The sequence below is a fragment of the Miniopterus schreibersii genome (genome assembly GCF_964146895.1).
Source record: "Miniopterus schreibersii genome assembly, chromosome: 19".
Taxonomy (NCBI): Eukaryota; Metazoa; Chordata; class Mammalia; order Chiroptera; family Miniopteridae; genus Miniopterus; species Miniopterus schreibersii.
The window spans coordinates 38,952,791-38,972,421 of NC_138119.1; the positions used below are offsets into that span (position 1 = coordinate 38,952,791).

Genomic DNA, 19,631 nt, shown 5'->3' on the forward strand with positions numbered 1-19,631 from the left:
GTGCTGTGTTCTGGTTTCCTTGGAAACCCAGTTCTCTCTCCAGTCATTTTACCTGCCTCACGGAGCCTGAGAGGTGTGGTGGTCCCGGATCTCAGTGCCCAGGAGGGCGCAGAGGTCCTTCGTGGCTGCACAGCCTGGAACCCCGAATCTCCAAGGCTGCCCCAGGAGATGCGAAAGCTGGCAAAGGCGTCCAGGCTCCATCCTGACCACACAGGTCTGCAGAGACGGGCCCTCGTCCATCAGCCTGTGGATTTCTGGTGGGTGCACACATCTCCATCCACACCCCAGCTTTGCTCGGTGGTGGCAGTGTGACTTTGACAAGCCCCTAACTCCTCTGTGCCTCCGTTTCCTCCTCTGTGAACATCAGCAGAGGTTTTGCGGAAGCATTGCACGCGATTGGCACCTACATCTTAGGGTTGGTGTGAGAACTAAATGTACTGTTTCTGTAAAGTGCTTGCGACACTGCCTAGCATATAGCGGGCAACACTGTTTTCAAAATGTGGTCCTTGGTTGCCTCCAGGAGAAGTGTCAGCACCTGTTATTTTTCATGCCCTTCGGTGGGCAAGGCAGAGCCTGGAGAAGAGAACTCCGCTAGGCACTGAAGGTGGGAGATGGTGTGATGTCCACGGAGCGGCCAGTGTGCCCTCTGAGAGCCGGGCACACTTGTCCCGAGGGAGGGACCAGAGCCTCCATGTGTTGAGCCAGGACTGTAAACATTTCCTCTCAACATGTAGGAGATTTGGGTTCCTTTGTGTCTTTTTCTCTGGAGATGGTCCAGAGCTTTCATCAGATCCGTCAAAGGATCTGTTACTCTAAACAGTTTCAGACGCTGGGTGCCTGACCCTGGCACAGGGACGCTCACGGTGGGAAAGGAAGAATTCAGGAAGTAGGGGCTCGGGGCGTAAGGGACACGGGGCCCATGACTGAAGGCGAGGGTTGAGTGCCGTTTTCCAGGGAAGAGGATCTGGAAAAGGGAGGAAAGCAGGCTGAGCAGTCAGGGATCCGCCCCTCGGGCACCCACAGCCCCTCCACCTCCTCCACCACTGCTGCTCCCACCTGCCCTCCCCCAGGCAGGTGACCTGAGGCCAACTCCACCCATGCAGACCCGCTGAGCACCTGCCAGGGAACCAGCGGGTCTCCGAGCCAAGGCAGCCTGGTTCTGGGACCAGAGGTCCCAGAGCGGAGACGGGAACTGAGAACACACAGTATTCACTTTCTGCTCTTTCCCAGGCTTGGTGCAGGGAGAAAAGAGAGGCAGTGGGCCCTTTTCTGCAGCCACCACAGTGGCTTCTCATGGTGTGTGGCCATCGCTGCCCAGCCTGCTTGTGCAGAGTGTATGAAGAGCGTCCTCACCCTCCTTAGGAAGCACCTTGCTGGCCGGTCACGAGTACACCCGTGTGTGCGCTTATATTAAGTATTAAGTAATTTTAAGGTCTGAAAGCATGTAGAGCTTTAAAGGAGTGCTCTAGACTGTTTCCTTAGTTATCTTTGTTTAGGCTCAGATTATAAGAAGTGCAAGATATGAGCCACTTCACTGCTGGGCACCTATTTCGGCCACCCCTATAAATATAAGATATGACAAAATAAAGTACATTTAGGTTTATTCAGATGCTTTCATTTAATATTCAAGTGCAGGAAAGTAGCCAGCTGCACCATTACAGAGCGAGTCCTGGTTCAAAATAGTCGGTCAGCGATTGAGACTCGAGTTTCCCAGTCAGCGCCCACCATGGGCAGGCACAGGAGGGGTGCCCAGCCCGTGGGCCGGGACAGGCGCTCTGTACGTCAATGCTGATGAAGTAACAGCAGTACTCAACTGAAAAGCACACTGGAAAACATTACATAAAATAATTTACTCCTCATTCGGAACAACCCTGCACACCCGTGAGGCAGCTGTCCGTGGGTCCGGGACAACCCGGAGGTCCGACGGTTATAACAGAGTCACACACTTGGGCCCTGGAGTCACCTAGAGAGGAGGCTGTGGGCTTGTATGTAACACAAGAGACGCTGATGGGGACCCAGAGACAGGCAAGAAACTGCCAGAGACCAGGAGGGTACGATGAGACCTGCATCTTTAATACGATGGGTCCGTGGGCAGCGCTGTGGGAGCCGCACTTTGAGCCCAGGCTCTCGGCTTCAGTGCACGTGGCGCTCACGGGGTGACAGATGCGGAGGGACTGGGCACGTGGGTGTTCACAGCAGTGGTTTCGGTAGAGTAAGAAGCATGTGACTTCCCGGCCACTCATGAACCGCTCAGGAGACATCCTGCACCTCCATTTATAAAGCAATACAATAATTAAAGCATCGTACAAAACAACATCATAAATAACACCATGAGAAATCTTCAAGTATTTCACGTGCCTTTGGAAAGTTCCTAACAGCAGTTCCAACGAGTGCCCATTTTCCCCCTTCCCTCCCACTCCGTCCCAGAGCCCCGGGGGCCCGCCTCGTGGGCCACAGCAACACCCAGGGAGTTGGGGCTTGTGGAAACAGTTCCCTTATAAAATGTCACCTTTCCTGGGGGCTGGCTCAGAGTGGAGGCATATAGCCTAGAGCCAATGGAACACAAACAATGTCACCATGAACTAAGCAGCCTCAGGTGAGGGCTGCATTCTCAGGAAAACACAAGATGAGAGGAGCACCTTGGTCGGGAAAGGGAGTGGAGAGCAACCTCGGAGTCCTGTGCCTTCCGCAGCCGAGCCTCCCAGCACATGGAGCCTGCGTTTCCCCACAGTCCCACTACCCACGGCCACCTCCCAGCCCCAGCCCGCCCAGCCGCAGATAACCAGGTGCCAACCCCCAGGCAAAGTGGGGAGGCCCGCAGCTCAGGGACTCATAAGTGTGTGAGTGCCCGCAGCCCAGGACAGCCCTGGGAGGCAAGGATTAGACTCTGTGTGACATTCGCTCCTTAGAATACTGCTCAGCGGGCAGGCTGTCTCGGTTAAACCCGGATGCTTCTCCAGCGAGACCCCGGAGTGTGACAGCCACTTTCCCCAGGTTAGCTGGCAGGGAGCTGGTTCCCTTTGTTCCGTCCATGTGAGTGTGTGAGCACTAGTGATGAGCGCCTGGGTCCCTTCCATCACTGTCACAAGAATGTGTGTGCATGCGCGCACACACGCACACACACACACGTGTACACACCATAGGTCAACCTCACCCGGACACCTAGAGTCGGCAGGAGGTGCTAGCTAACAGAATCCATGAGCCTGTGGATGTCACAGGACATGGGCCCACCCACCTGAGGTCACACTGCTGGGTGGAGAGGACTGCCAACAGTCTCTAACACTCCGGGCCTCTCGGGCTGCTGTTTGGAACCTTGCCCACATGGCACCCTAAAAAATGTGGGGAAACTGGACTGGAAAGAGGGCCTGTCCTGATGAACACAGAAACACAGACACTAAATCTAGGCAGTAACACGTGGGAACTAGGCTATGGTGGACATGCCCCTGCTGCTCACAGACCAGTGAGTGGCCTCAGTTCCAGCACAGTCTTGGCCTTTGGCCCTCACCGCAGCATGAGAGTCAGGCACACTGGGGGGCCAGGGAAGGACAGTCTGCGGGATGCTTGGCCCCTTTCTGCTTCTCGGGCCACCAGCCGGAAGGGCTGGCCAGCTCGAGGTAGAAGTGGGACTTGAGGAAGCGGCGGTAGGGGTCCTTCTCCATTAGGTGGAAGATCTTCCTCTGGGCTGTGTCGAAGCAGGTCGCCGTGGGCTCCAGCATGTTCCGGCTGGTCTCCGCCCTGGTGCCAGAGTCCAGGTTGACCTGAGGGGTAGAGGCTGCTCGGTTAGACACCTTAGACACCACACCCGGGGGCGGGCGGGAGGCTCTGTACCAGACCCTGAGAGTGTGGCGCCCCCTGTGCCCCAGGGGTGGGAAAGGACTTTGGGCTCCACCCTGGGACGTGTGAGCCACTACATGGGGCCGTATCTTCTGTTCTTTCTCACAAATGGGAGATTCGTCAGGAAACTCAGCTTTTCCTTTGATTCAGTGGCCTGCAGAGTGGGCCACCCCCAGGAAACTGTGCCAGGACCCAGACTCTGTGCCACGGAGACCCACCTCCTTGGTTGCCTGGACCGAGATGAACTCATCGTAGATCTTTTTGGCCTTGGGACTCAGTTTAGAGGGAGACTTGATTTTCTTGTACTCCTCACAGCTGATCCAGAAATCAATGTTCTCCTCGCTGTATTCCGACTTGAGGAACGCTCTGAACGCCGCCAGCCCGCCTGGGGCAGGGAGAAAGAACCGCAGCTGTCACCACGCTGGGCAGCAAGGCCCAGGAGCCAGAGGGGATAAGGCAGGGTTCGAACCATCCCTGCACCCCCTTTAGTGGGGTCCCTTGGGGTCAGGTGATCTATGTTTGTATCTATTGGATCCCAGCTGCACCCTGTGCTCCAGTGGGTTTGGGAAAGAGAAAGAGGTGGATTCTGCAAGAAATCTCAGGATTTGGAATTTTTCCTCTGCCCTTTCCCTCACGGTTTCAAAGCTCGGGCTCAACGTCAAACAGGCTGACTCTCCAAGTTGGAAGCCTGTCTGCCATCTGTCCTGTGAGATAATGTGTGGATCCAGGGCACCTTCACCCCACCTCCGGGGGAGGTCAGACTTACATTCATGATTAATCAGGTTTTCCAGTGATTCGGCCCACTTTTTGACTTCCTCTTGGCTCACCCTAGAGAAAAAGAACAAGTTGAATACCACAATCCAAAACGAGGGAAGGAATTTAAGATCCTGAATAAAATGCAGAGATTTTATTTTCTGACATAAGATGAGGCCTGCCGTTGATTAGGGCTCCCGCCCCCCCATCGTGCGGACATTTCAGATGCAGTGTTTTCTCCACGAAGACGCACCCTCTTATTCAAATCTAGCTTAACTGGGGCATCGCTTCCTTCTGCTCCACTATGTCCCTGTCCGGGAGCTGCTTCCCTGCGACTCCCCCCAGCCTCTCACCTCTGACCAAGGGCCAGCTTGTCTCTCCTGCTGTGGGGGGCGCTGTGCTCGCAGGAGCCCGGCTTCTGCAGGAGCACCCCCAGCCGGTGCTTCATATCTTTTGCGCTGCACAGCAAAGAGGAAAAACAGAATAATGGTCATCGGCTCCCTTTAAAAGTCACCCTGACTGCAAGAGCAGTCACCGGGAAAGGGCCACAGGTTGTTCCCTTAGGAAGCGAGAGTGGAAGCACACAAACTCCAGACAAGGCGCCCCCACCTGTGCCTCTGCCTGGGACTCAGACAGAGCCCACAGACAGCCGGGCCCTTTCCCAGCCACTGGGAGGCTGACCCTTCTGGCCACCCAGCAGCCTCCCCTGCAAACCTGTCATTTTTGTTTTCACCAATAGCACACAGTGGGACCTCAAAGAAGTGTACTGAAAACTGGCTGACACTGGAACCGTTGCAGGAACTGGGAAGCTGCAGGGACTGAGGAGGGGCACCTTCCTGCAGCGCCACCTCCTGGACAACAGTTGCTATTGCCGCCACCGGCTGCTGGCCTAGGGGCCGGCTCCCTGCTCAGGCACCTGGGGAAGGTGGCCTGTGATTCCAGCCTGGTGGGAGGTGGGCCGCTGACCTGCACCAGGTAGGTGGCCACCACAGAGGGGCTGGACAGTGAGGCATTGGCTCTGCAGCCCCAGTGCCTCAGGCAGTGGCTGCAGTGCAGGGACATTTACACCTGAAAGGACACACTGGAGGCTTCAAAACAACCCAGAGAAGCCAGCCATCACTCCAGCTGCGAGTGCTCAGTGGGCAGCTGGAGTCGCTGGATGGGAACTTGGAAACAAGGTCCTTTCAGCTCAGCCTCCTCACTCTGATAGTTATCCCTTTGCTGCATTTCCTTTATTATAAAAGCCCAGAAATAGCTTCATAAGGGAAATATCATTTGGGAAGAAGTAAATGGCTAGATGTTCCTACTCAGAGGGCAAAAACAAAGCCACGGGCATAAAAAGACATTGTTTTGGGAAGGCTGTGCTGTTGGCTGTGTTTCCCCAGAAAGCTTGAATTTCATGATGTCTGGGCTGCCCTTAAAACAGTGCTTCCTCTTCCTTACAAGACTGTTCCCTCCTCTGCCTCCCCACCTAGCGGGGGCGCCAGCTCCTCGTTAATGGCAGATGTCACCATGAGGGCTGCGGTGACTGAGTCTAAGGTGCTGGTAAGTGGACTGTGTTAGTCAGAGCAGCCCGCTGAGCTCTGGCAGGTACACGCAGTCATCTCACACAGAGGTGGCAGGAGGCCCATCCTTACAATACACTGCAAACCCCCTGTGACCCTGAGTCTCAGGCACGGAAGCCGGGATGAAGGTGCTGGACTCGGTGGTCTGTGGTTCCCGGGAGGATGGAGACCAGCAGCCCGCCCTGCACCATGGGGTTTACCCCCAGGCTGGCTCCTTGGGCAGAGCTGCAGTGCAGTCTTTCGTCTGCCTCCCACAGTAATCAGCAGAGCCTAACTTCCTCCCACCTCTGGGTTTTGCATGATTAATTTTCCGTGAGAGTTAACTGCAGCTTGGAGCCCTTGGTCCACTGGGTTCAGAGGCACTTATCTCACTTTCTGCCAGACCCTCCTGCTTCATGTCAAAGCACCAGGAAGAACGTGAACAGCCTCCGACTCCCGAGTGACCGAGTGACCAAGCGCCTGAAAGGCGAGCACCTGGGAACGCACGGATCACTGCGCTTCCTGGGAGATTTCCAACTCAAAATTTACGGTGATTTCTACTTGCAGGGAAATGCGAAGAGGGTGCTTCGCCTACAGACTGGCTTCCTGCTTTCCACAGTGAGATGAGATGAGCGCATGTAATACGCACAGGTTTTTATTTTACTTCAGCTAGCTGGTACAGGAGCATTCTCTGGAAGCACTTATTTACATCTTTTTTAAAAAGCCAAAGACACAAGAGTAACTGCCTATCTTTATGGTTGCTGGTATTTTTTAAGAATCAAGACACAGTACATGACAAAACAAGGTATTTAAGGCGAGACCTTCCACAGAGCTCTTAGCCAGCCTGCGATGACCAATCCTTCGCAACCACAACCCACACGGGACCCTCGGGGAACTGGAGGGAGGGGCAGAGACGTGAGGAGCTCAGTTTATCACATTTGATCATAAGAACATGGACTATGAACAATAAAAAAACAAAAAGAGCACAGACTGTGGCAGATGCTTCGCCCCACACAGAAGCATACAGCCTGGGGGGGGTCAGACCTCGCACTGGGGTTCTTCCCTTAAACAAGTCCTAGGGTGTCTGCCCTCTGCCGTCGGAGAGCCCAGGGCGTGAGTCTGCACACAACATCCATCCCGGCTGAGACACCACAGACCACGCCAGGTCGTCCAGACCCTCACCTCGCGTCTCACTGAGGCTCCCAACAGTCCTCACAACCAGGGTCCGTTCCAGCAACACAGGGGCTGCCCGAAGCGGGGAGCACACCCTCCTCCACAGTTTCTAGCTCTCCTTGGAGGGAAGCTGGGGCGCTGGGGCCCTGGGGCTCCACTGGCCACAGGGGTCCGCATCCCACAGAACCGGGTAACAACCGTGTGTAACAGGGTCGGGCTGAAGGTCATCTTACCTCCGCAAGCAGGAAGCAGGCAGCCCAGCTAGACCTTTGCACATCTTTGCAGCGGACTCGAGTTCGCAGGGAGGAAGGAGCTCGCGGGGCTGGGTGGCTGTGCGGGGCGCTCTCACCTTTTCTGTGCAGAGGATGCGGTCTGGATCCCGGCTTCCCGCAGCCTGCAGGTTTTGTCTTATTTAAAGCCCAGCCACCGCCGGGCAGCCAATCAGCAGCGCTGTGCCCCCCTCCGGGCCTCGCAGCCTCTGCGGAGATCAGGAGGCGGGACTGGGCGGCCACAGCGCCGTGAGCCGCAGGAAAGCGTGTTGCAGAGCAGAGACATAGAGAGCAGTTCCCCCCGTGTCTCTACCCATGTCTGAGGCTTCGGATTTCTAGAAAAGGGGGAAAAGGGGCTTAAATGCCACAAACCATGGGGTTTACTCATTTTCTATAAAAACAATGTCAAGGGAAGTTGCCATCAGGAGGGAGCGGTCCCAGCAGGAGCTCCCGGGCTTAGCTGGGGTAGACCCTCGCCACGCTTCCTTCCTTTTATTTGGATTAGAAATAGCGGGTCCCCCTCTCACCCTCCCTGTTTCCAGGCTGGGGTCTGCAGAAGTGGCCTTACGGTGGTCACGGTGACACAGGGCTGGGAGGGGCCGCTGGAGCGCTGGCCCAGAAGAACAGACCAGCCGCATCTGTGCTCCGCCCGACTGTGGGATACTCTTCTAGAACTTTTTCTCAGAACAGAATTCAGCCCAGCAGTGACGACCTCTCTGCCTCCTGCAAAAAGCTGCAACACAGCAACAGGGACCAGAGGAGGGAGGACATGAGCAAATATAGGGTCCCTTCCTTACGTGTCTTATGAATTCTAAGTCTACAAACCAGATTTCAAAATATTGAGAGAAGGGGGGAGGGAAGTATGTAGTTTGCCTTGCGTATCGCCATCTTCAGAATGAGCATGAGGTATTCAAGAAGCACCTGCAAGGTGGTGTCTTTTGTACACAATAGGATGAACTGATTACTTCAAAGAATCGAGCAGGTGTTTCAACAGTGTCGCTCCCAGCCCACGGTGAGTCCAGGGGCAGCTCCGTGCAGCAGAGCGGACGCTAGTTTCTATGTCGGAGCCCAGCAGCTCTCTCCTGAACGTAGACAGGCCCGCATAGGACACGTGAGCTACACGTCATGTGTAAGAAGCAGACATCGCGCAGGATGGATGGGTGCCTGTGCACCTGAAGGGGCCCAAGAACACAGAAGGCAGAGCACTAGGACTCGTCCCCACCACATCCAAGACCCGAACACCCCACAGGGACCCCGGCTCACCCGGCCACAGCGAGCAGAGCAAGGAGATGGCCGAGATATATAAGAGGGTGGGGGCATAATCTCCAGAAGATGCGCTTAAATGATAGGAAAAGTCTCCTGTGAAGACGAACTAACATTTACTAGATTAGTTAAGGGCAGCTTTTCCTTGAGGGGCAGCCGAGAACACACGGGTTCCTCCGGTGGCATTCCAGAGGACGGCAGCGCCAGGCGGACGGCAGGCCAGCAAGCCAAGGAGGGGAGAGCTGGGAGACGAGCCGTCAGAAGTGGCATCAGAGAGGAGAGACGACGAAAAGGGAGAGAGGGGCCCGGCCGGGGCGCGGCTGGGTGGAGCACAGGCCTTGCACCTGAAGGCTGCAGATGCCTAGATCGTGGATTCAGTCCCTGGGCAGGGCCCATGCGGAGGTGGCTGATCCATGTTTCTCTCTCCTTTCTCCCTCTCTCTCTAAAATAAAAAACACACCCTGTGTGAGGATGAAATACGTTGAAAGGGAGAGAAAGGAGGCCGCCGAGAGAGTGGTCGTTCAAACCGTTAGACCTGAGGCACGTGCGTGAAGACCCAGCAAGAACTTGCTGTCTTGGACTGAGATCAAAGAGAAGCCTGATTTGTCCTGCGTTAGATGAAAACAGCTCCAGCAGACGGCCCGACGGGATTTAAGGTGATCTAGAGGAACATCTTCATTTTAGCAGAAAGGAAACAGATGGGAGGTGCATCCCCAAGGTCACAGCTTCTGACCGACAGCCGGTTTCTGCCAGGAGGTCACACGGATTTCCTGCCATGCCGCCTGTCGCTCGGCTGTCTCAACAAGTCAGATACGCTGTATCAGCAGAGGCTTTTCCAAACTGTAAAATGCTCGGCAGGTTTTTTTGATTGTGAGATTAAACACGGTAGGACACAAAACACAATATTAATTTAGTGCATTTCATTCACAGGGGACTCACTCTTTCTCCTTGGGAGCCGAAGCCACAGCCGGATTCACTGCCAGGTTCACGAGTACCAGGTCCTTCTAACTAATCCGTCGAAGCATTTCACATTTATTTACTTCTTTAATTATGATTTCTTGCTTTCTTAGGCATTTTAATACTTTCAAGAACATTTGGGAAAGCTTTCCATAGTTGGCACAGTTTTCACTCTGGGACCCGACTGCGTGTGAGGGGGCCAGGGTTCGTCCAGCGTGACACCGCGATCATTCCCACCCTCTCTGACATAACAAGGCATTAGGCGCTATTATCTACGATGTGTCATTCCTGGATGATTCCGGCGACATGGGAGGGCTTGGTTCTCCAAAGGTCTCATTTTTATTTATTCCTTCATTTCAGACATGTCTCCTGAGCTCCAGCTCTGTGGCAGGTGCCATTAGTGTGGGGAACATGCAGGCAGAGCCCACCCCCCCTGGAACTGGTCAGAGAGCAAAGAAAGAATTCCAGGCTTGGACCCATGCCCTCAAGAAAATCGACAAGTGATGGGACAGAGGGTAACTGGATGGCAAAGGGCAGGAGGGGAGGAAGTGGCGGAGTGAGGAGCAGTGGGAGGGGCCGGGGAATACTGTTCCAGATCGAAGCTGAGTCGAGCGAACGTGCTCTTTCTCTCTGTATCTGTCGGGCAGAAGGGGGTGGGCGCGGCTGGAGCACAGCACGGGAGACCACACAGACATGCCAAGGCAGCGGCCGTCCTGCAGCGACCTGAAGGCCATGGTCCGGGGGCTCGACCTCATCGGTGGGATGGAAATCCAGGGAGGAGACCGGAGCAGGTGCGGGCACGAGCTGGCCATCTGGCTGCAGCGGGAGGATGGCTGAGGGGAGCGTGGAAGCAGGCGGACCGGGAAGCAGAATCAGCCGCTGGCCCATGACTTTCTATGTGACAAAATGGGTGTTTATTTTACAAATAGGTAATAGATACTACGCTCTGGTGACCTAAACATGAATCGGAAATGGCCTGTGCCTTTCAGGAGCTCACGCTCACATGGAGAAGACCTTGAAATAACTGGAAAACATTAAGTCGAGTGCCGTCACCATAAACTTGTTTATACGAAATTCGAGGGGCGTACAGAGGACAGGGAATAGCACAGCCTTGGAAACTGGGAGCTGTGTCTTCACAAAGGAGACTGTTAACAATGGAGGGAGACTTCACAGGTGTACACAGAAGAGAAGAGCATTACAAGAGGGGCCCAACAGGAACCGTCCACGTCCCCGGCACTAATCACACAAGCCACTGGCTTAAGCACTTTGTATTAATGACTCGCTTGTTCCTCACAACTCATCCTGAAAGAAGGTCCTAAATGATCCCCATTTTACAGATGAGACATACAGGGTTTAAGGAAGTTACCTGAGGTTACAAGTCTACTACACAGTGGACAGGAGGCCAGCTCCGACAGTCGGGGCTCCACTCTGAGCATCCCAGCTGCAGGACAGTAAAGGATCAAAGTGCCTGTTTGGAGCCCGTGGAGACACTGAGTGTGGCTGTGCATGTGGGGGAGGGCGCTGCGACCCAGAGGCTGCTGCTTGTCACACTGAAGTCCACATTTTACCCTAAGGTTGCTGGGGGCCAGCCAAGGTGAAGAACTTGGGAGGCACGGTAAGGAAGAGACGGGACGAGAGAAATGCAGTTTGGAGGCTACTGCAATAGTCCATGTAAAAGATGAGTGTGGTAAAAAAGAATGCTGGCCAAGACGTAGTGGGGGTCAAATGTGGTGACACACACAGAGGTGCCGCTCACATGTAAAACGCCAGACCCACAAAGGCTATCCACGGCCCTGTTGCTCTTAGCGACTCATAAGAGCAGCTCAGGTATTAAGATGCTTCCTCTGGACTCCCTCAAAAGACGGGTGTCGTTGTCCCATCTTGCAGACGATGAACCTGAGCCGCCAGGAGTTAAGGAAGCTGCTCCATGGAGTCACACCTAGGAAACAACAGCAAGACTGGCACCCTCTCCCGGGCAGCGTCACCTCTCACGCGGCGTGTCCGGGCCGAGCAGGCACGTCCCTCGTCTCGGGGCTGGCTCCCACAGGAGGGAGCCTGTGTGGGTCCCTCCCTCCTCCGGGGAACCTGGACGTGGAGCCGGCCTCTACCTCAGCGTGAATGCACCTGCCCAGGTCGGCTTTGAACGTCACGACTTTAGTCTTCACTCTTCGACCCGCACGATGTAACTAAAGTGAGTCTCAGGTAAGGAGGAGTGGACGACTGTAGAAGTCTCGTCAGTTCACGTGGCCGTCCTGCCAGGACGAATTTCTCTGACAATGAACCTCACTTTCAAAGCTGCGTGTTTTTAAGTTTATAATTAAACATTTGACTTAGGCATGAAGAAGTCACTGTAGCAGTTTCTAAGAAGGTCAAGTTGAACGAAACACCCAGACCTGGGAGCCCCTGTCTGGCTCTGCCCTGCTCTGACCTGGGTCACCAGGGAGGGCCTCGGGGACACGGCTGGGAGACTGTCATGGGAACTGTAACAGAGGCTTGTGTGCATACAGCACACGACTCGCCCTGACCAACCTATGGGGACACCTGCCCCCATTTCAAAGGGCGTGACAGTGGCTGACAGTGGCAGGAGCCGGGGTTGCCCCTCCACGAGCTGCCTGCCCCCCAGATGGTTTCGGCAGGAGCGTCGACAGCTCGCAGTGAGTCATGAATGTCCCGCCTTTTCCCCTTGACACCCGCCCCCTCCCGCACCGCGGCGTGAAGCACCCCTGCATCGGCTCGTCTGCCTGCACATCAAACTCAACGTGCCCCGAATTGCAGTAATTTTCCCTCTCAAAGCGACTCTGCCTGCCCGGCGCTCTGTTCCCGACAGTCCACTTTGCTCTTCTCCCCACCTGGCTGCCCCGTGTGGCCACCCGCCTGTCCCCTGGAGCACACGTCTTCACGCCTCCACCAGTGACCTCTGCCTCCCGTGGGCCTGGACGTGGGACTCAGAGCAGAGCTGCGGCAGCTGGGGGGCCACGCCGGCTCACGCGCCCTCCCGCTCTCCGTGCTCGCGCGGGCAGAGCTGAACAGTTGCAACGCAGGCCACATGGCTCACGAGGCTGAAACACCTACTGTCCGCGTTTACAGGAAAAGGATCCGTGGCCCGGGCCTGCAGCACAGCGGCGCGGTGCTCGCGGACTTCTCCACAGCTCTGCTTTCTCTACGTTTTCTAACAGACTCGTCGCCTGCTGCCTCCAGTTTGTGCTATGAACTGTCTATGAAATAAAGTTCAAATACCTTAGCCAAGGCCACCAAAATCTGACGTCCAAGTGCCTTTCCCACACTGGTTTCCAACCTTTCCCCAGGCACGCAGAAGTGCTCACGCCCCTGGCTAGTGGCCCCTGCACCCGAGTCACTTTAATCCAGGAACAGCCTCCCGGCTCACAGCCGACCCTCAGACCCAGGGGCCTTCCCGACAGCGTCTGAGCTCCTTGCTTCAGTTCCCCGAGGCCCTTCATCTCGGTCCTGAGCAGTTTATCACAAATCCTAACGTTTACCTCATATTTACACACCTTTATTCCATTTGCTGGCTTCCTGTTGCTATCCTGGGAAGTCACCAATGGCAAGAGGCGGGCCATGGTTCGTTCCTGCACGACCTCCCGGCTTCGGGCGTGTCTTGCACTGAACGAGTGTCAGCTGAAGAGCTGCTGAACAAGAAACTGGGGTCCTGTGGGGTGAGCATCCTGCGACACACGTTTCACAAGTGAGTCAACAAGAAACAAGATGTGTGTCTGCCAGGGCGAGCTGGGTTATGCCCCAGCCCCCCAAATCCAAATGCACTGAAAAGAACAAAGACGCATTCTCGCTCGTCCACGTGTCCCCTTACGTCACAGGTGGCTGTGGGCCCTGGGCCCTGACCGGGAAGGACCTCTGTGCCAACGCTGCCGTGTTCAGTGGAGAGGAGAAAACAGAGGCATCCTTGATAGCTTCCGCTGAGAAGTGACACCCTCATTCTGTAGATTTTTTTGGCCAAAGCAAGTCATGTGTCCCAGCTTGAAGGCCAGGGGCAGGTGAGTGTGTGACTGTTTCCCCAGGAGGGGCGGCAGATATTCCCAAACAAGAACAACATCAGTAATTGTCATCAATTTGGCTCAAATAAACCCACAGAAATTCTCTACGGGTTTGAACGTTCCTTACGTTGGTGCTTGGTGCCTGCTCTGTCACTCGCCGGCTGATGGGTTTATTTGAGCCAAACTGATGGCAATTGCCGGGAAGCAAAATGTCAACAGGTTGAGAAGATGTTCCGGAAAACGGCAGTTTTGCACCTTGCTTTATAGATGACAATCAGAAGAGGAGGCGTGAGTGGGTTACGTGACGTCCATTGGTGGCAGAGGAGCGAGGCGGGAGGAAGCAGTCGGGACACCCCTGGGACCGATAAAGAGCTTTTCCACAGGTGGGTGCAGGATAGTTAAGTCAACAATTACCCTGATAACAATGACAATGAGGGGATCCGTGGTCTCTGCAGAGTGGTGCCTGTGCCCTGAGAAGTCTGGGAAAAGGGAAATTTGTTTTTGCAAAGGCACGTTAATCAGGTGTGTTGTCTCAGATGCAACAAGTCCTCAGACAGGATCAGTTAAGGCGAAGACTGGCCCTTGTTAGGGAAAGTACTGCCCTGGGACACGCAGATGAGAAACAGCCTCATCCTCCAGGGACCTTACCACAGGGAGAAATGAAAAGCGGAGCTGGACGTAATGCCAGACAGGACAGATGAGTGTTGAGGGGGAGGTGCAAGGAGGAGGGACTGAGACCATGCCCCTAGGAAAACCAGGAGGACCTCACGGAAGATGTGCCGGGTGGGGAGCCTGCAGGGGTGGCAAGGGTTTCAGGAAATACCACATGACTCCAGGTAATTCCAGGGTCCCCCTTGGTACTGCATTTAAATATCCACAGAAAATCAAGCAAAATGATGAAATTGGTTCTAATCGCAGACACTCCCAAGTGGTAACCGACAGCTGCACCTACAAGCCCCTCTCCTGTGCTCCTGGCTGTGTCTTCAACAGTCGGGCCCGGGTCCCCCAGCACCGTTCCCCGAGTCCCCGCGGCCCTCTCCCCGACCTTGGACTGAAGCACTCAGTGTCTGGTTTGGGCCTGGAGGCCTGAGAGCTGCTTCCCGACCTCTTCTCAAAGGGTTGGGGTCGGGGCAGGAGGCTGGGCGCTCACCCATTTGAAAGCATTGTCCTTGTCCCGGGAAACCAGAGTGGGCATCTCAGGGGCCTGTGCTCCAGGAGAGACAGAGGGCACCTGCGTGGGCAGAGGCCGAACAGAGGAGCCCGACAGTGTCTGGGGACCTGCTGTGTGACTTCACCCCTCAGGCTCTTGGCAGGTGCGACAGTGTGCGGTGAAAGAGGGGCGTTACTCGGGTACCGGAGGGATGTGCTTCCTGAGTCGGAGGGCGAAGCGGGCGGGGACACCAGGGGGCTGAGTCTGCACACCCTAATTTTCTGTTGCTCCGGTGAAGCCGGATTCAACGTCTAGGAGGAAGCGTCAAGTTCTATGGGAACATTGACATCAGAGGTCTCTTCCTAAAAGCTTCCAGAGGAGGGTGGAAGACCTGAGCCCCGTCTTCAGACCCTTCCCCCACCCCCAAGGACCCCGCTGCACCCACAAATGAGAATTAATATTCACACCGTGTCCCCACCGAGCCAGCATAAGATAAGCACCCTTCACAGCTTCCCCTCGAGGCAGAAAGGGGCTAATGCATTTTAGAAAGATTTTTGGTAATAAGCCTTGCAGCTCAGATGTTTTTCCTTCTCAGTTTCAGGTAACTGGGAAACGAGGCCATGATCATGATGAACTACATTTGCGGTGCAGCGTGAAGTGTCGTGTCCAACATAAAGACAAGGTAGGGCTCTCGTCTCCAAATGGACACAAATCGGTGGGGCCAGAGGAGGGGCAGAGAGCGTGAGCTTCACTCCGCCGTGCCCCGAGCACCCGCAGGGCCGCCAGGAGGCTCGCTCGCGGCGCGGAGGTTGTCCACTCAGCTTTATGTGTGCTGTTCTGTCACTTTTGCTCCTAGTCTCTCTGGCCTGTCGTGCTGAGTGAAAGGTGGGGTTTAAGGAGAGACTGTGGGCCGGGGAGAAATTTCCCAGCTCCCGCTTTTACTGGCGTCCTCCCTTCCTCGGCTCACCTGGACCCGTCTCCCTACCTCTGCCCTGTCACCGCCCCCCGCCCCCCAGCAGGCACTCACGGGACGTTCCTGTACCCCGCCCTTCGGACCTGTGGAGACAGACACGGCTGCATCAGGAGACCAGCGACAGCAGCCACTTACACACGAACAGTGTTTTTCGGTTTCCAGAGCAATTTCACATTTCGATCAAGGAAATAAATGTATCTTATTTTTCCCTTTGGAGAAGAGAGAGGGGCTTGCTTCTGGAAATCTCTGAAAAGGAAGTTCATTACTTTGATTATTCATCCAAGAGAGCCACCTGGGGACCCCATTCTACATGAAATTTGACTTTCCAGATCGGAATTCCCTCTGCTCACTAAGCAGAACAAGAATGAGTTGCTTCTACAAAAGCTCAAGGCCAGATCCCCACAGGATCCAGAGTCATGCGTGGGCCTGCCTGGGGCATGGCTCAGAACAGGCCCCCCGTGTCCTGAGCTGCCCAGCACTCTGGCTCCCACTGTCTGTTCCCAGGCAGCTTCGTAAGTCATTACTAATAAGTAATTACTGGTAACACCAGAGTTCAGATCTTCTGACTCCAATTCTAGTCCTAATAACTCACAGCTGCTCCCTGACACGTGGCCTCTTTGGACCCAGGTTGGAGACCCATACAGAATGGCAGTGACCCTATGGCTGTGGCCATCAGTTTGTTCCACTTCACAGAAAGCAAGTGGGAAAACGCACTCAGCTGGTGGGAATTGTGCCACTAGAGCACCGTGGATGAGATGATGGGTGATTTAATCCACTCAGAGATACCAACCAACATCCCGCAGCAGGTTGCTATGGCAATGCTGCTCTTATCCTAGTGGCTTTAGACAAAAATATCTCAAGGGCAGAGTAATTGGGTAAGTAGAGCAGCGAGTCTGCGTGGTTTCAGGCGGTCATTTTCCAATGATTACCATTTTGCCGTGTCTCAGGCTCACAGGCCTGCCTAACAGCAATTCTCCCTTGAGTGAAAGCGTGAATATTTATGCATGTACGTATGTGGTGCTTGTGTGTGTGTGCATTAGTGTGTGTGTATATGCATGTATGTGTGTGTGGTGTTGGGGGGGGTGTAATTTGTGTGTGCATGTATGCATGTATATATGAGTGCATCTGTGTGCATGTGTGTGTGGTGTGTATATATGTGCATGTGTGCAATGTATGTGTGCAATGTACATGTCTTTGTGTGTGTGTGTGGTGTGTTTGTGTTTATGTGCATGTGTGTGTGCATGTGTGTACATGAGTATGTGGCGGGGGGGTGCAATGGAGGCAGTCTCTTTGACTAACACCTGCCCCCAAAACTCCATTAGCAAGTGGCACCATGAGGCAGGCTCCCCCCAAGTGCGATGTGCCAAGTGAAGTAGTGGGACTGCGCGGTACTCAGCCTCCAGCCAGGCTGTCAGAGCTGTTAGCACACGCTACGAAGCCATGTTCCCATACGTCTTGCTTTCCCCTTTCAATGAAATGAAATGTATCTCAGAGCTGCCTGTTCATCCTCTGACTCAGGTTGTCACTTCCCAAGACTCCCAAATGGTCTTTTCCTTCTGTTTCTAAAGCCTGGCCTCCCCCCACCCACCCTGTTTTTGAATCTCTTGTTCATCCAGGAGACAGTGGCCGAGGAAGGACCCCATGGCCAGCTTTCCTTCCACTGCATGCCCTCCCAATGACCGAAAAAGTGAAAGGAACTGAATTTTACTGAGAGCTGCCCACACGCCAGGCCTTTCATCGAGCACTTTGGATGTTTTCTCAGTGGTCCATCCTCTCAGTAACCCAAATCAGAAATGGAAATGCAAGGGGTTAAAACATATTCCAGGCTCACTAGTAAGTAGCAGAGCCACTTTGGACCTGAGCTGCAGGAGCCCAGTCCACGTTCTCTCCATCCACAAGGCTGCCTAGGTCAAGAGGGCCCACAGGCTCAGAGGGGAGGCCCACAGGCAGGGAGAAGGGCCCACAGGCTCAGAGGGGAGGCCCACAGGCAGGGCGAAGGGCCCACAGGCTCAGAGGGGAGGGCCACAGACTCTGGGGAGGAGGCCCACAGGCTCAGAGGGGAGGGCCACAGACTCTGGGGAGGAGGCCCACAGGCTCAGAGGGGAGGGCCACAGACTCAGGGGGGGAGGCCCACAGACAGGGGGAAGGGCTCACAGACTCAGGGGCAGGAGGCCCACAAACTCAGGGGCAGGGGGCCCACAGACTCTGGGGGGAGGCCCACAGGCAGGGGGAAGGGCCCACAGATAGGGGGAAGGGCCCGCAGACTCGGGGGAGGGCCACAGCTTGGCCCTGCCCCACTTCCGTCTCCCGTTGGCTCTGTCACCACTGTATCTATCCATGTGGATCAGTGACTCTCCATCAGGGTGGTTTTGCTCTCCACGGATGTGTCACTACTGGGGGTGGGGGATGCTGTTGGCTTATAGTGGGTAGAGGCCAGGGAAGCTGCTATCCCCCTGCCATGTCTGTAAACAGCCCCTACAAATTAGAATGATCTTGTCCAGGTGACTGGCCCTGGGGTAAGTACCCAGATTTAGACTCACCCTCTGTCTCCAGAGCTGGTGACCTATGTACTGAAGCAAATAGGGGACCCAGCTGCTCCTTTTCAATCAACAACACAGGGGTCTATTCAGGATGAAAACAATGTACAAAGAACAGCACCCCTCTCCCTCACATTTCTGTTTTGAAGGACATAGTATTTTTTATTAAAAGTGTTATTTTTATTAACAGTAATGGGTTTTAATGGTTATTTTTTAACATTTTTAAAGTTCTTTTGTTTTAATTTCTAAAGTGTTAAATATGACTAAATATTATCCCCATAAAACAAAAACCCTTTGAGGCCTCTGATAATTTTTAAGAACGTAAAGGGGTCCTGAGGCCACACGCCCTTGGCCACCCTTCGGGCCCAGGGGTACGAGTACCCACAGCAAGGTCCATGCTCAGAGGGCGACACTCGAAAGAGACCACAGAGGCCCTGGGGCCAGGTGTGGGCCATTTGGGGGGAGGCCAGGGCAGCAGGCACTCATGGGTTGGCCTTGATAGAAGGCGAAGGGGCCCAGGTTGCAGGTGAGCACGTGGCACTGCCCTGCTCTCACGGAGACCAGGATGGACTTGGGACCGGGCCCCTCTGGCTTCCACCTGCTCGTCCACTGTCCTTGTTCATGATACCTGGTCCTGAGCTGAGACTCCCTCATCTGTAAAAGGAACACAGTGACCCCATCTCTGTGAGAACTGAAGGATGGGCGATAGCGAAAATGCTAAAGTTCTCCCTTTAACATTGTCTCAAATCTGGAAGGACACCAACACCTGTGGCAGCCCATGTGCGCTCGAATCCGTTCCAGCTGCACGTGAGAGCGGCCTCAATGCGGCCGCGTGCAGCTCTTTCTCACGTGGGAGAGCTTGCAGGTGGTGGTCCAGAGCTGGACCCCAGACACAACTCGCTCTGTGTTTCCAGCACAGTGCCCTCCTGCTCAAGGCTGCCTCGCAGTCCGTGAGGGTGGCTTTGGCTCCAGCCACCGTATCTAAATTCCAGAAAGAATGAAAGAAGGTGGAGGGAAAGAGGAAAGGCCAGGCCAGAAGAATATTGCCTTCGAAGGATGTTCCTGAAGCTCCACCAACAATAAAACTACCTTTGAAGGAGGTTGAGGTGTGCCCAACAAAGCTTTTGGGCACAGTGTTGCTCTAGATAAAAATGAAATCCTGCAAATA

General features: G+C 54.7%; 1 protein-coding gene across 1 annotated transcript; it reads right to left on the reverse strand.

Moving 5' to 3' along the window:
• Positions 1-1,585: 1,585 nt before the first annotated feature.
• On the reverse strand, positions 1,586-7,687 carry RGS4 (regulator of G protein signaling 4). Its single transcript, XM_081121045.1, has 5 exons — positions 7,538-7,687; positions 4,941-5,045; positions 4,601-4,662; positions 4,053-4,219; positions 1,586-3,758 (listed from the first exon to the last, which is right to left on the reverse strand). The coding sequence occupies exons 1-5, from the start codon at positions 7,579-7,581 to the stop codon at positions 3,519-3,521; spliced, it is 618 nt and encodes a 205-aa protein (XP_080977171.1). The 5' UTR covers positions 7,582-7,687; the 3' UTR covers positions 1,586-3,518.
• Between the last annotated feature and the right edge of the window lie 11,944 nt (positions 7,688-19,631).